Below are 16071 nucleotides of genomic sequence, written 5' to 3' on the forward strand. Positions count from 1 at the left end.
TGTACATACTGTATGTCATTATATGTCAAGTTAGTGCATAATAGTTTTTTATACCCATTAACATGTGCAATACATTTCTAATTCTTTTTATATGGCTGAGGACCTCAGAAACCAGGGACTGGGTGCAACGGCATCATAATGGGGTACTCTGCCTACTCTGCCCCTAAACATCTTATCCCCTATCCAAGGGATAGGCGATAAGATGTCTAATTGTGGGGGTCCCACCACTGGGAACGCCCGCGATCTCTCCTGCTGCACCTTGTGTCATCTGCTGCACGGAGCAAACTTCGCTCCGTGCCTGATGATGGACGATACAGGGGTCGGGCGGAACGTCACGAGGGGTTGAGGCCATGTCATCACGCCCGGCCATGCCCCCTTAATGCAAGTCTTTGGGAGGAGGTGTGGCGGCTGTTACTCCCACTCCCATAGACTTGTATTGAGGGGGTGGGGCCATGGCTTCATGATACCCCAGCCCTTGTTTCCCCCGTCATCAGGCACGGAGCGAAGTTCGCTCCATGCAGCAGATGACACGGTGTACTGCAGGAGAGATTGTGGGGGTTCCGAGCGGCGGGACTACCACAATCAGACATCTTCTTCCCTATCCTTTGGATAGGGGATAAAAAGTCTTAGGGTGGAGTATCCCTTTAACAACTACACCCCTCATCTTATTAAGGATAACTAAATGTAACTGTGCATGTATGGCCACCATGAAGCTTAACCAGTCCAATGTTTCAAGTACCGTATTTCTCCATTCGTAAAAAAAAAAAAAGGATTTTTTTCTGAAGAACAATTATACCCTTTTTCCATCCTACTTGATTTTTGAGGTTGAACCTACTGATACCATTAAAAATGTTTATACATCATGGACATGTATTGCCTATGTAAAAAAAAAAGTCTAATTGTGGGGGTTCAACCACCAGGACTCCCAACAGCCACAAAAATGGACGTCTCAGAAACATTAAAAAAAATCCCAAGTGATAGACAAAGGGGTTTGTTCTAGGTGGCAAAAGTAAGAGGAGAGTCCCCCCCCCCCCAAACCCCACCCCCTTTGAAATGTGTTGACTGTTACCTTATTAAATAGGCTATCTTTTCCAGTCCAATATGGTTTGACTGAAGCAGGAATGTGAGTATTCAACTGCTGCTCTATTCAAACAAGGGCATTGGGCACTCTCATTCTCTTGATCAGTAGACATCTCAGTAGTTGGTCCCCCACCAGACAGTTATACAATTATCGATCCTGTGGATATCCTGTGGGTGGCCTCATTTTCAGATGAGACCCTAAGGGCTTGCACACATTGCCATCATGCTCCGTTATACAGAGCTCCGTTGGACAGTTAGTCGAAATGACGTCAGTTTAGTACACTATATTTTTCTCAGCCAAACTCTGGTAAATTACCCGATCCCTAACTGACACCATTCAAGTCAGCGAAATCCGTCAGGTCCCAAGGGTTACAAGATGGGGTTTTTTGTGTTTGTACTCATCTTTGGGACCATTCGGTGCAAAAAAAAAAAAAAAACAGCTGAACCTAACGTGATGTAGCACAAAGGCAATGTTAACTTTGTCTAACATGTTCACTCTACTCACCTCTTCTACGCATAAAGCCTCTGACTGGATGACATGCAGGATCCACTATCAATTTAAAACCCTCCAAAGGTTTTCTATGGAGTTGAGATCTGGAGACTGGCTAGGCCACTCCAGGACCTTGAAATGCTTCTTATGAAGCCACTTCTTCATTGCCAGGGCGGTGTGTTTGGGATCATTGTCATGCTGAAAGACCCAACCACATTTCATCTTCAATGCCATTGCTGATGGAAGGAGGTTTTCACTCAAAATCTCACAATGCATGGCCCCATTCATTCTTTCCTTTATACAGATCAGTCGTCCTGGACCCTTGGCAGAAAAACAGGCCCAAAGCATGATGTTTCCACCTCTATGCTTCTCAGTAGGTGTGGTGTTCTTTGGATGCAACTAAGCATTCATTCTTCTCCAAACACGACGAGTTGAGTTTTTACCAATAAGTTCTACTTTTGTTTAATCTGACCATATGACATTCTCCCAATACAGTGGTCCCTCAACATACGATGGTAATTCGTTCCAAACGAGCCATTGTTTGTCGAATCCATCGTATGTTGAGGGATTTGTGCAATGTAAAGTATAGGAAGCTGTACTCACCTGTCCCCGCCGCTCGAGATGGTGTCCCCGCCGCTCCCGATGGTGACCCCGGCCTCCGCTGGGCTCTCCGCTGTCTTCTCCGGTCCTCTGCTGTCTTCTCCGATCCTCTTCTGTCTTCTCCGGTCCTCTTCTGTCTTCCGCAAGGCCTTACTGGGCCTGCGTAGCGACGTCATTACGCCGCTGCGTACGCCATTCCTATTGGATGACGTGCGCAGCAGCGTATTGACGTCATCGGAGAGGGCCGAGAAGACACCGGAAGACCAGCGCTGGACCCGGAGGGCACCCCGGAGCATCGTGGAGGGGTAAGTAATACTTACCACACCACACGGGGAACATCAAGCTGCTATCCGGCAGCAGCTTAAGCATTTGGCACGTAATGCGATGGCCCCGACATAAAAAAGCATCGTATGTCGATGCTGACATCGACATGCGGGACCATCGTAGGTCGGGGGGTCACTGTACTCTTCTGGATCATCCAAATAGTCTCTAGAAAACTTCAGATGGGCCTGGACATGTACTGGTTTAAGCACGGGGACACCGCTGTGTGTTGCTGATGGTAGCCTTTGTTACTTCGGTCCCAGCTCTCTGTAGGTCATTCACTAGGTCAACCCGTGTAGTTCTGGGATTTTTGCTCACAGTTCTTGTTATCATTTTGAGATCTTGCATGGAGCCCCAGATCAAAGGAGATTATCAGTGGTCTTGTATTTCTTCCATTTTCTAATAATTGCTCCCACAGTTGATTTCTTCACACCAAGCTGCTTATCTATTGCAGATTCATTCTTTCCATCCTGGTGCAGGTCTACAATTTTGTTTCTGGTGTCCTTCGACAACTCTTTTGTCTTTGCCATAGTACAGTTTGGAGTGTGACCGTTTGAGGTTGTGGACAGGTGTCTTTTATACTGATAACAAGTTCGAACAGGTGCCATTAATACAGGTAACGAGTGGAGGACAGAGGAGACTCTTAAAGAAGAAGTTACAGGTCTGTGAAAGGCAGAAATCTTGCTTGTTTGTAGGTAACCAAATACTTATTTTCCACCATAATTTGCAAATAAATTTTTAAAAAATCAAACAATGTGATTTTATGGATTTTTTTCTCATTATGTCTCTCATAGTTGAGGTATACCTATGATTAAAATTACTGGCCTCTCTCATCTTTTTAAAGGGAGAACTTTCACAATTGGTGGCTGACTAAATACTTTTTTGCCCTACTGTAGTCTTAGGTTGGTCATACATGTGACAATACATGTTAATTGATAGATGTTAAATGTTAGAATTGAGTACTTAAGCTTTCTCACTGCTGTTCCATTTCAAGACAATGTAATGGGCTTAACATTTTTTTTATTTTGTCCATAGTACTAGTCACATTCCCTTAAAGGGGTACTTCGGCGCTTAGACATCTTATCCCCTATCCAAAGGATAGGGGATAAGATGCCTGATCACGGGGGTCCCATCACTGGGGACCCCCATGATCTTGCACGCAGCACCCCAGTTAAGATCAGTCAGGGCGGGGGTGGAAGCGTGACGTCACACTCCGCCGGCCCCGTGGTTGACGGTAATCAGACTCCTGATTTTAACTGGGGTGCTGCATGCAAGATCATGGGGGTCCCCAGTGGCGGGACCCCCGCGATCAGGCATCTTATCTCCTATCCTTTGGATAGGGGATAAGATGTCTAAGCGCTGGAGTTACATTGAAAAATTGTTAATGCTTTCAAGTTTAACCTGTCATGTTTTTTTTTTTTTTACTATATCTATTTAATATCAATCTATCATTTTACAGCTCCAGTTTGCACCCATTCTGCAATAAAAGTAATACTTTCCTTCATGGGAATCTAAAGCCTATGGAAAAGTCATCTGGACAACCGGACTACCACCAGAGCGATGGATCGGTCTTTGACCTTAGTGATGACATTTTCGACTACTATTTCTGTGTCGATGTGCAGAATGTTGCTTGTTATCCAAAGCCGGATGAATTCAATCCTTGCGAAGATATAATGGGGTACAGCTTTCTCCGGATCCTTATGTGGTGTATAAGCATTTTGGCCATCACAGGAAACATCACAGTGCTGGTCATTTTGATAACAAGTAAATCCAAATTTACAGTCCCAAAATTTTTAATGTGCAATCTTTCATTTGCAGACTTCTGCATGGGGATTTATCTTTTGCTTATTGCCTGTGTGGATATAAAAACCAAAAGCCAATATTATAACTACGCCATCGATTGGCAGACCGGAGCGGGATGCCACGCGGCAGGATTCTTTACAGTGTTTGCCAGTGAACTCTCCGTTTACACACTGACAGCTATTACCTTGGAAAGATGGCACACAATAACCTATGCAATGCAGTTAGACCGCAAGGTTCGATTTCGGCATGCCTACATCATTATGGTTTCTGGCTGGATATTTGCCTTTGTTGTGGCTTTACTCCCTATTCTCGGAGTTAGTAGCTACATGAAAGTGAGTATTTGCTTACCAATGGACATCGAAACCCTAACTTCTCAAGCATACATTATATTTCTACTAGTTATGAACGTATTGGCATTTATGGCTATCTGCATTTGCTACGCCCATATCTACATCACTGTACGGAATCCGGATATTGTGTCTTCGCACACGGATACAAAGACTGCGACACGAATGGCAATATTAATATTCACCAATTTTCTGTGCACGGCTCCCATTTCCTTCTTTGCCATTTCCGCATCACTTAAAGTCCCTCTAATAACTGTCTCCAACTCCAAAATTCTTTTGGTTCTTTTTTACCCCATTAATTCATGTGCAAATCCGTTTTTGTACGCCTTTTTCACAAAAGCTTTCCGCAAAGACTTTTATAATTTAATGAGTAAATTTGGCTGCTGTGAAACGCAGGCTCAAATTTTTAGAACAGAAACGTCATCTTCCAACCTCAACTCCAGAAATGGACAGTACGTCCCTGGTCAGAAAAACAGCACAGGGTCCGTGTACACATTAGTCACGCTCAATCACCAAAACTGATCACTGGTCATTTTGTTGTTTTATTTTTTTTTACATTTTAAATTATTTACAATGTTTTCTTTCCAGTTTTTTAAGGAACAACATCTACAATTCAAGCTAGTTAATTTCACAAACAATGCATTTATTTAGAAGTAAAAATGTATCTTTAAAGGGGTACTCCAGCCCTAAGACATCTTATCCCCTATCGCCGCTGGGGACCCCCACAATCTTTCATGCAGCACTCCACTATCATCAGCTTCCTAAGTGAACATCACTTCGGGTCTGATGGGGGCGGAGCCGTGATGTCAAAATACTTTGGCCCTGTGATCATGATTCATCAGACCAAGAGCGATGTTCGTTACGGAGGCTGATGATAGTGGGGTGCTGTATGAAAGATTGCAGGGATCCCCAGCAGTGGGACACCCACGATCAGGCATCTTATTCTTTGGATAGGGGATAAGATGTCTTAGGACCGGAGTACCCCTTTAATTTTGTTAGGAGTGTGTGGGGCAAACATCCATACCATTGGGGGAGACCATGCAGCTGCTATAGGGCACATGGAGAGAGTTTAGTTTTGATTGATCATTCCCTTGTAAAGTGGATTTTCATATTTTAAAGGGGTGAATAACTTGGCAAACAAGGGGTGGGGGTGAAAATTAACCCAATTGTGGGGCCTAGTTCAGACTTTTCTAAGGAACCCCTCTTTTTTTATAAATTTCACTAGCTTCTTCACCCAGAAACTCCATTTACCCTGCATCTCCATGGTAAGACATGGACCAAGATGAACATTATGGGCCCTTACACACTGTAATTCCCCTTTTTTCCCCCTTTCATAAAGAACTTTAGGTCATGTATCCATCACAATTATGAATGAGTTTTCACATGTATTTAAACTGGTGCATCAGAAATGTGCCAAAGTACACCAGTGCTCCAAGGTTTTTAACCTCTCTATTGAAAATGAAAAATCACAGCCTCAAAAGACACAAAAAACAACTGATTGGTTGACAAGCAAACTTTAGCACATGATGTTAATAAATATAGTGAAAAGCATTTCCCATGACTTTTTTTTCTCTATAATTTACTTGGCAATCCAATAGTAATTAAGGGCCGGGGATTTTAAGTTTAATAATGGGATTGTCTGATTCAAGACCTATTTAAAGCAATATAATGGGGAAGTACATGCATCATATGGACAGTCTATTCATTTAATTGTAATGCTTAAAGGGGTACTCCTGTGGAAAACTTTTTTTTTTTAATCTACTGGTGCCAGAAGGTTAGAGAGATTTGTAAATTACTTCTATTTAAAGGGTACCTCTCATCAAAACAACTTTTGATATATTATAGATTAATGTATACAGAATAACTTTACAATTGCATGTTATTAAAAAATATGCTTCTTTCTATTTAATTTTGCACTTTGAAGAAATGACCACTAGGGGTCTCACTACCAGTCCTGGCAGCAAGCATTTCAGACTCATGCTGGAGTCCTAAACACTACGAGCTGCCAGTCTGCTTTGTTCACAAAGGAGAACACTCAGAGCTGCCAGCCTGCTTTGTTCACAGCCTGTTTGGCTGTGAACAAAACAGGCTGGCAGCTCTGAGTGTTTAGGACTCCAGCATGAGTCAGAAATGCTTGCTGACAGGACTGATCGGGAAAAATACAATGGAAAGAAGCATATTTTTCATTAACATGCTATTGGAAAGTTATTCAACATTCATGAATCTAAAATATATCAAAAGTTTATTTGATGAGAGGTACTCTTTAATAATCTTAAAACTCCCAGTACTTATCGCTGCTGTATGCTCCAAAGGAAGTTTCCGTAGTTCTTTCCAGTCTGACCACAGTGCTCTATGCTGCCACCTCTGTCTGTGTCAGAAACTGTCTGGAGCAGGAGGAAATCCCCACAGCAAACCTCTCCTGCTCCAGACAGTTCCTCACATGGACAGAGGTGTCAGCAGAGAGCGCTGTGGTTAGACTGAAAATAACTTCTTACCTTCCTCTGTAGTATACAGCAGCTGATAAGTACAGGAAGGATTAAGATTTAATAATAATTTTTTTTTTTTTTTTTTTAAATAGAAGCTATTTACAAATCTGTATAACTTTCTGGCACCAGAATATTTGAAAACTTTTTTTTTCCACCAGAGCACCCCTTTACAAGGGTATTCTCATTTCAAATAATTGTATTTAAATAGGTTCAAGTTATAAAACTTACTAACATAGTGTTATCGCAAATTGTATTGGCCTCAGAAAGTTTTTGCGTGATTCACCCCTGACATGATGTTATGTAGTCCTTTTATTTCCAATATGGTATTGCCTACAGCTCCCCAGCTCCTCCTTCTTTCCCAAGACAACACATCATCATCCTCTGCTATCTCAGGAGGCATGGCTGGATCCTGTCTCTGAGCTTAACTCCGCCCCTGAGTGATGTCATCACCTTTGACCTGCCTCTCCAGCCTACATAACCATTTTCTGTTGTAAACACATGGATATTCTTATTGGGACATTCAGGCTGTATTCACACGTTGAGTTTTATTGGCAGTACTTTCAAAGTACTGTTTAAGTTTTTTGCCACATTTTTATGGAAAATGACCATAAAAACACAATGGTATGGTGACAGTACAGCAACATTGCAGCTTGTAAAACACCACATGGGAACGCAACCTTAAGGATAATGAAATGTGTTTATACTATGCTGCCTTGTGCTGAACAATGCCAGAGACAGAGGAGCAGACAGAGAATGATTAGCAGGTGCTGCAACCTTTCTTATTGTCTGCTGTGAAATGTGATGATCTGAAACAGATCTGGGTGGGGACCTGAAAGGAGTGCTGCGGGAGGGTAGTAAGCAGGGTAAGAGGACTGTGATAAGGTGCTGGGAAAAAGCAACACATTCTGGGATTTGTAGTACTGAGCAACTGCTGGACCAGGAAGTACAATCAGGAACATGGATTTATGGTGGCTTAAATACTGGAGCAGACAGGTAAGCAACACTTTATGCTTCTACAGTATTTTTTTTTTAGATGTAGGAAACCGATTTAGGAAACATCCCGTAGGTGGATCTTCTGCAAGTTTCATGCTGCGGGTTTACCCACAGCGGATGATCTGCAGTGGAATTTCCATAGTGGAAAATCTTCCACAGATTTCTTTGACTTCAAAGGGGTCTGCTGTGTTTTTTTTCAGCCATGAAAAATCTGCTGCTGATAACCCACAGTTATGCCTAATAAGTAGGCTCCGTCCCCTCGATCCACCATCTAGCTGTCTGTCCAAATGGCTCATCCATCCATGGCGCTCTGTAGAGGAGCATGTGGCCATAAACATCACTCCTCCATTGTGCCCACACTTGTTTCTTGCGGATAGTGTGCTTCTATGGAGGGGGCTGATTGACATTGGGGTTTATTTACTAACGTGATCCTGCCTCTTTTTTCTAACCCACAAAGAAAACTACACCCCCCCCCTTAGTAAATAAAGCCCATTGTGTTTACATGCTTCTCCACAGTATGCCATCTTAAGGATGGATCTGCATTGCAGCCAAAACTGTAGGATGGGGGAATCAAACAGGACAGAGAATGGGACAGCACTGTAATAAAGTAAACTGAGTAAGCTAGATATCATTAACTTTACCCCATGTTTAATAAAATTCTGAAGTGGCCAATCTCTTTAATGTGCACAAAAAAGTGGATGACATTATTTTACTGGGTTTTGTTTGAGGTAAAGACAATGAAAGGATGCCAGAGAAGAGAAATTCTGTCATGTTAGAGCTCGTTCATATGGTCGTTGTGCTTCAGTAAAGGAAGGACGGGAGTAGAGTGTAGAAAAAAATACTGCATGTCCATCTCGTGTAAAATCGTGTACACATGACAGACCCCATTGAAGTCGATGGGATCTGTTGGGACCCCGTGGTGTTAGTTGGGCTTCGACCCGTTCAGGGTCCATTCGGCGCAAAAAAAAAAAAAAAGAGCCAAATTCGGCTCCTAAATCTTTGAACAGGACGCAGTTCTATGCTTTGGCTAGGGAATAAGTGTCTGATATGTTTAGTTCTCCTTTAAGTTATTTGCAGTATGTCAATGAAAAGATCGATTTATCTGTTTTGGAAAAGCTATTTTCAGAAATGTTGAGTAAATAGAAATAGTTCTCTGGCTCATGACACCACACCTGTCTTCAGGTTGTGTGTGGTATTGTATTACAGCTCACTTTCATTGAAGTAAATAGAGCGCAATTGTATGTTATATTTATGACATTATTGTATTTTGTACTTACTAAAAATAACAATAATAATAAACACTGTAAACAATGCAGGTTTCTTTATTCTGGATCTTGAATTCTCAGCAGTTGTTTAGTGTGCTTGTATATAAATATAGAAACAAGTATATTTACACGTATAAATTACACTAGAAGTAACCATGGCGATCGAGTTCAAAATTTCCATTGTTTACTGGTTGTATTTCTGCGTTTTCATTTGTGCTTTAAGAGCTTCCCCCTACAAGACAGAAGAATTAAGCAGGCACAATGCTGGTAATGCTGCACCCTGTGTGACAGGGTAACACAGGGCGCACGCGCAGCATATTTCACGCTGTGGATGCACCAACGGCAGCCACAGAGTGAGTGCAGAGTGAGCTCTCAGCTGCGGCCGGTTAGCTTTGTGTGTCTGCTCATGGCAGCAGATTTCTACATTGGGAAATACGCCACTAGGAGCGGACACACAGAGCTACCCGGTCGAATCCGGGAGCTTGCTCTGCAGACCCTCTGTGACTACTGTCGGTGCATCCACATGGTAAAAAACATGCGCCCCATGTGACCCTGCTTATAAAGTTTAAATCCTGCAGAGCAGACGCTGAAAACCCTGTAGAATGATGTAGCTCCATTTGAAACTATAGGGCTGTATAAAGTTCTCTGCACAGTTGGGTGACCAGGAGCATTGTTTTGCAAGGGAAGAACTGTAAAGGGGATACAGCATTGCACTGGTGCCCCATTCTCTTTATCCTCAGGAAAGGTTTAAGGCCAAGAGGTTGGAACCCCCCCCCCCCAATGTATTCTAAATATAGCCTATAGTGCATGCAGTACATTACATATAGCATGCAGTTCATTAACGTTAGACTACTTCTACTTGTAGATCCTAGTCCCTCTGTGTGTTTATCCCACCTTCCCTCCAAAGAGGTTCTAAGAGGAGTGATTAGAGAGCAAGGGGGCTCTATGAAGAGTAATTGGGGAGTAAGGGGGCTCTATGATGAGTAATTGAAGAGCAATGGGGGCTCTATGATGAGTAATTGGAGAGCAATGGGGGCTCTATGATGAGTAATTGGGGAGTAAGGGGGCTCTATGATGAGTAATTGGAGAGCAATGGGGGCTCTATGATGAGTAATTGGGGAGTAAGGGGGCTCTATGATGAGTAATTGAAGAGCAATGGGGGCTCTATGATGAGTAATTGGGGAGTAAGGGGACTTCATGATGAGTTATTATTGAGCAATGGGTCTATAATGACTTACTGGAGTGATGGGACATCATTTTGAGTTAATGAAGAGCAAGGTGGCTTCATGTTGAATTGTTAGGCAGCAAGGAGCCTCTATGGTGAGTTATTGAAAAGCAAGAGGACTTCATGTTGATTTAATGGGCATCAATGGGTTAATGGGTTCAATAATGGGTTCAATAATTGGTTATTGGACAGCAAGGGGGCTTGAAGATGAGTTATTGTAGAGCAGGTGGCCTCAGTTGGTTGGGGGTTCTATTATGAGTTATTGGAGTGTAAATGATGATTTTTTGATGAGCAGGAATGGCTCTTTAGTGAGTTAGAACTTTGATGAGTTACTGTAAAGCTCTATGAGTTTTTGGAGAGTAAGAGGCTTATATACTGTTCTTTCACACAGTACATCTGTTGTCTATGGCCAACCCTGATTTAGTGTATATTATATATTTCTATCTAATAACAGCTTCATGCCCAAAATAACTACCTGTAGTTGAGTCAATAAGTGAAAAAATCCTTCCGAAATCTTATCACCACAAATATATAAGTATCTGAGAAGGCAGGCGGCAGTCATGTAGAGTATGACAGCATAACTTATGTATATTACTGCCATAGATAATAGTGTTGTACAGTGTGTTGTGTTATATCATACAAAATAGTTATATAGACAAATGGTGCCAACCAGTATCTAGGTAGCTTTATTCAGTGCATAAAATAATATGTGCAGAGCATACATAAATAGATGATACCATATATAAAACTTGTTTACTGTACAGTATGTGCCAACTGTATGGGGTTATTTTACGGTCTTCTTATCAAAGAACAAATTTAGGACTTGTTTCCGCACCTGTTCTGTGTACTGCATTTAGCATCTTACATAGAATTAAAATCTCAGAACTGTAAAGTCATTAATTATTCACTCAGCACATTGTGCAGGGAAAGCTTTCAAGATAGTACAGTACATTACATGTCTCAGGTAATACCTGCCAAGAACATTATGGCTCCTGAGGAAACGCTTAATGTCCTACTAATCAAAATGATTGAGTCTTAGAGCAGAAATTACACATCACCTTAAGAAACAGGCAGCCGTCCAACGCGACTTCATCTTGACTAGGAACTGGGGAATATTGACTTGTAGTTAACAAAATGTAAAAATGCATTTCCTGTCTGTATTGGCGATAGCGTCAATATCAAATTAGGCGGCTGTCAATACTACTTATTGTCACTTTGACTAAAACCATTTTTTACATGTTAGATAAAAACGTGCTGTTCCTGTAAAACAAAAGAAAAAGTAAAAAAATTTTGGGATAAATATCCTTTAAACATTTACACTTTTAAAACAATAAATAAAAAATAAAAAAATAAAAAAATAAAATAAAAATAAAAATGTTGATTTTAGCATAATAAAAAGCTCCAAAACCCCATCCTCTGGTTTCAAGTGTTTTGAAATCTGTAATTTCTCATTTTCAATATAGATAGATAGATATAGATTAGAGATGAGCGAACTTACAGTAAATTTGATTCGTCACAAACTTCTCGGCTCGGCAGTTGATGTCTTATCCTGCATAAATTAGTTCAGCTTTCAGGTGCTCCGGTGGGCTGGAAAAGGTGGATACAGTCCTAGGAAAGAGTCTCCTAGGACTGTATCCACCTTTTCCAGCCCACGGACTAATTTATGCAGGAAAAGTCATCAACTGCCGAGCCGAGAAGTTTGTGACGAATCGAATTTACTGTAAGTTCGCTCATCTCTAATCTATATCTATCTATCTATCTATCTATATGTTTAGAGAATTTATATATATATATATATATATATATATATATATTAATTAGTTAATCTGAATAACACAGTTCCTCTCACTTTTTATTCCTAATTTCTACATATGGAAACTCTGAGAAAACTTTCCATATCAACCAATCACAAGCTCAGCTGATTTACTATTGTAAACCCGACATGTTTTGTCAGGTTGTGCGCCAGAATTGGAAAAAACCCGACTAACTCTACATTTTACAGAGAAAACCTGAAAAAGGGACATGAACACTGGGAAAAGTGGGTGTGGCCACTGACATTTTCACTAAAACCCCTAAAAGGTTTCCACAGAAAATGTGGTGGATTTGAGCTGAGGAAAACCCGACAGATCAGAGTGAGTGTAAAAAAAGCAAAATGTAGGGAAAAGTTCAAAATGTAGGGAAACCTTTGTATATACCATGAAAAAAATTGGTAGAGAATTAAAACCCACAAAGAAAACTACAATCAGTTGTTAATAAATCAGGTCCCACGTCTATTTCGTTTTTTCAGGAATTTTTACCTGTGATATTTTTGCAGAAAATGAGAAGGTCAATATAAAATGCACTACAAACAATATTTTTTTGTGTGTGTAGCCATGGAGGGACTAGCATGGGTATATGCCCTAAATGCCGGGTGCCAGTGGGATGTCATCAAGTAACTTTATCTCTGCCTGGGTATAGGGCTAGATCAGTAATTTGAATCTTTGTGCCTGACAAAGAAAATCCTAATTATGTCTCTGGTTTAAGGATTAGTGCTATTTTTTGTTTCCAAACACAGCATGTTTTTTTCAGATAGTCTTCACATTTTGCTCCAGGAGATACATGAGCACTGTACTTGTGTATCTCCAGCTCTCCCATAGAGATGCATGGAGGGGGCATGTTGACCCCACTCTGAGCATGAGGGGAGCCACGGCGCTGTGCAACGATTGGGTTCCAGCGGTCTTACCCCTCCCCGCAATCAGACATTTATCATGTGGATAGGGGATAAGATTTGAAGAAGGGGAACTCCAGTAATGAACTTATTCTCCCATTTTCACAGAATAGGGGATAAGTGTCTAATCGTGGAGGTGGGGGGGTCCAAACGAAGGGTCTGCTGCGATCTCCTGCATGGCGCCCCGGGATTCCTCATGCACGGATCGTGATGGAGCAGTGGTCGACACACCCCCTTCATGCATCTCTATGGGAGAGCCAGAGATACAGCACTCGTGTGTCTCTGGCTCTCCCATATAAATGCATGGAGGGGGCATGTCGACCACCACACAGTGCACCTAGCACGGAGTAGTGACCGTTCTGTGCATGAGGAGAGGCAGGGCACCTAGTAGGAGATTGCTTGGGGGTCACAGTGGTCAGCCCCCCCCCCCCCCCCCGTGATCAGACACATTTCCAATCCTGTGAATAGGGATAAGATTCAACATAGTGGAGTACCCCTTTAACCCCTTAAGGATGCAGGGTTTTTCAGTTTTTGCACTTTAGTTTTTTCCTAACCTTTTAAAAATCATAACCCTTTTATTTTTCCACCTAAAAATCCATATTATGGCTTATCTTTTGCGTCACCAATTGTACTTTGCAAGGACATTAGTCATTTTACCCAAACATTCACGGCGAAACGGAAAAAAAATTATTGTGCAACAAAATCGAAGAAAAAACGCCATTTTGTAACGTTTGGGGCTTCCGTTTCTACGCAGTGCATATTTTGGTAAAAATGACACCTTATCATTCTATAGGTCCATACGGTTAAAATTATACCCTACTTATATAGGTTTCATTTTGTCGTACTTCTGGAAAAAATCATAACTACATGCAGGAAAATGTATAAGTTTTTGTTTTGATCGGACTTTTTGATCACTTTTTATTAATTTTTTAATGGCATAAAAAGTGACCAAAAATACGCTTTTTTGGACTTTGGATTTTTTTTACGTGTACGCCATTGACCGTGCAGTTTAATTCACGATATATTTTTATAGTTCAGACATTTACACACACGGCGATACCACATATGTTTACTTTTATTTTTATTTACACTGTTTTATTTTTTTATGAGAAAAGGGGGGTGATTCAAACTTTTATTAGGGAAGGGGTTAAATGACCTTTATTAACACTTTTTTTTTACTTTTTTTTTTTTTTTTGCAGTGTTATAGATCCCATAGGGACCTACAACACTGCACACACTGATCTCTCATGCTGATCACTGGTGTGTATTAAAACGCCTGTGATCAGTGTTATCGGCGCTTGACTGCTCCTGCCTTCTCGGTGTCCTGTAAGCTGTTCGGAATGCCGCAATTTCACAGCGGCGGTCCCAAACAGCCCGACTGAGCAGCCGGGTTACTTTCACTTCAGACGCGGCGGTCAGCTTTGATCGCCACGTCTGAAGGGTTAATACAGGGCATCACCACGATCGGTGATATCCTGTATTAGCCGCGGGTCCCGGCCGTTGATAGCCGCCGGGACCGACCCGATATGCCGCGGGGACACTGTGTGTCCCCGCGGCATATCGCGGGAGCCAGCGGAGGACATACATATACGTCCTTCGTCGTTAAGGGGTTAAGGCTTTGTTCACATCTGTTTTGGAAACTTCATTCAAAGCATCAACTGCAGATCTCATTTGACAGAAAAGGAAGAGCACAGCATGCAGCACTATTTTTTTTTCTAGTAAAACAATGGACGACATGAAACAACCCAAAAGTCTCCCTTACCTGTCAATATGGTTTGTTGGGTGCGGTTGGTGACCTGAATTACTTTGTTCTTCTCCTGGACAAACAGATTTAACAGTCAAAAAATGTTTTTGTATTTCAGAATATTTGACGGCGCAGACTTAGGCTCAATAGCCGGTCTTAGGCTCAATAGCTGAGGCAGGTCTGTGTCAGTGCAATTCTGCTTTGCCATAGAACAGTGTCCCCCAACTAGGCTACCTTCAATTGTGGCAAAACTACAACTCCCTGAATGCCCGGACAGCCAAAGGCTGTCCGGGCATGCAGGGAGTTGTAATTTTGCCACTGCTGGAGGTACACAAGTTGCGAAAACATTTTGAAGTTGGAAGGCTATCGCCATTGCGTTTCAGGCATGATAAATTAATTTATATATAACTTGTGTTCTTTTTTCATCTAGAATCCAAGCGAATATAGAACCGTAGATTACTGGAACGACTCACCATTGCCACCGTTGTCTTTTCGTATGGGTTTTTGTTTGGAATCACTTCTTTTTTTTTTTTTCTCACTTAACTTTTATTATGTCTTTTTGGAGTTTTCTCATTTGTGATCAATGAAGGGAACATCTGGTGGTTTTCAGTGGAAACAGTCTGCCAAAGAGGTAATTGGACTTTGCGGCTCGTCACTAGATAGATGCCTAAATGCCTACACTTCAGAGAATTAATAAAAAGTTAAAAAAAAATTAAAGTGTTTTGTATTTTTTGTGTTTGGTTTTATTTATTTTTTAAAGCTTGTGTTGCATTCTAGATCTGCATCATTTCTTTGCTCTATAATGGTTTTAATAGTCATAAACAAGCAATGTTAGGTCTGGAACACATGGGCAAGGTCGGGAGTTTCACAATGTTAGAAGAATGTCAAAAAGGCCACAGCGTTCTCAGGATCGGTGAGGGTCCCAGGCCAGAACCACATGGATAACAAAGTGATGGCATAATCTAACAAGAGGCTATTATTGTCTTTGTGGTGTAAACATCTAAAGAGTA

General features: G+C 41.5%; 1 protein-coding gene and 1 long non-coding RNA gene across 14 annotated transcripts in view; one reads left to right on the forward strand and one right to left on the reverse strand.

Annotated features, from left to right (window-relative positions):
- Nucleotides 1–6673, forward strand: part of FSHR (follicle stimulating hormone receptor) — a 171588-nt gene extending 164915 nt beyond the window's left edge. For 10 of the 13 annotated variants that reach the window (XM_056568047.1, XM_056568045.1, XM_056568048.1 and 7 more), the window contains one exon: nt 3951–6673. In XM_056568047.1, coding sequence (XP_056424022.1) covers nt 3951–5163 — 1213 coding nt within the window. In that variant the 3' untranslated portion in view covers nt 5164–6673. The remainder of the gene's footprint in view (nt 1–3950) is intronic. The other 3 variants (XM_056568044.1, XM_056568050.1, XM_056568056.1) reach the window with 1 other exon arrangement.
- LOC130362907 (uncharacterized) overlaps nt 1–16071 on the reverse strand; it is a 42347-nt gene that overhangs the window by 15710 nt on the left and 10566 nt on the right. The window contains exons 2-3 of the long non-coding RNA XR_008891624.1: nt 15080–15134; nt 11669–11715 (exon numbers count right to left, since the gene is read on the reverse strand). This is a non-coding gene — a long non-coding RNA (uncharacterized LOC130362907). The remainder of the gene's footprint in view (nt 1–11668; nt 11716–15079; nt 15135–16071) is intronic.

This window comes from Hyla sarda, chromosome 3 (assembly GCF_029499605.1).
Source record: "Hyla sarda isolate aHylSar1 chromosome 3, aHylSar1.hap1, whole genome shotgun sequence".
Lineage (NCBI taxonomy): Eukaryota > Metazoa > Chordata > Amphibia > Anura > Hylidae > Hyla > Hyla sarda.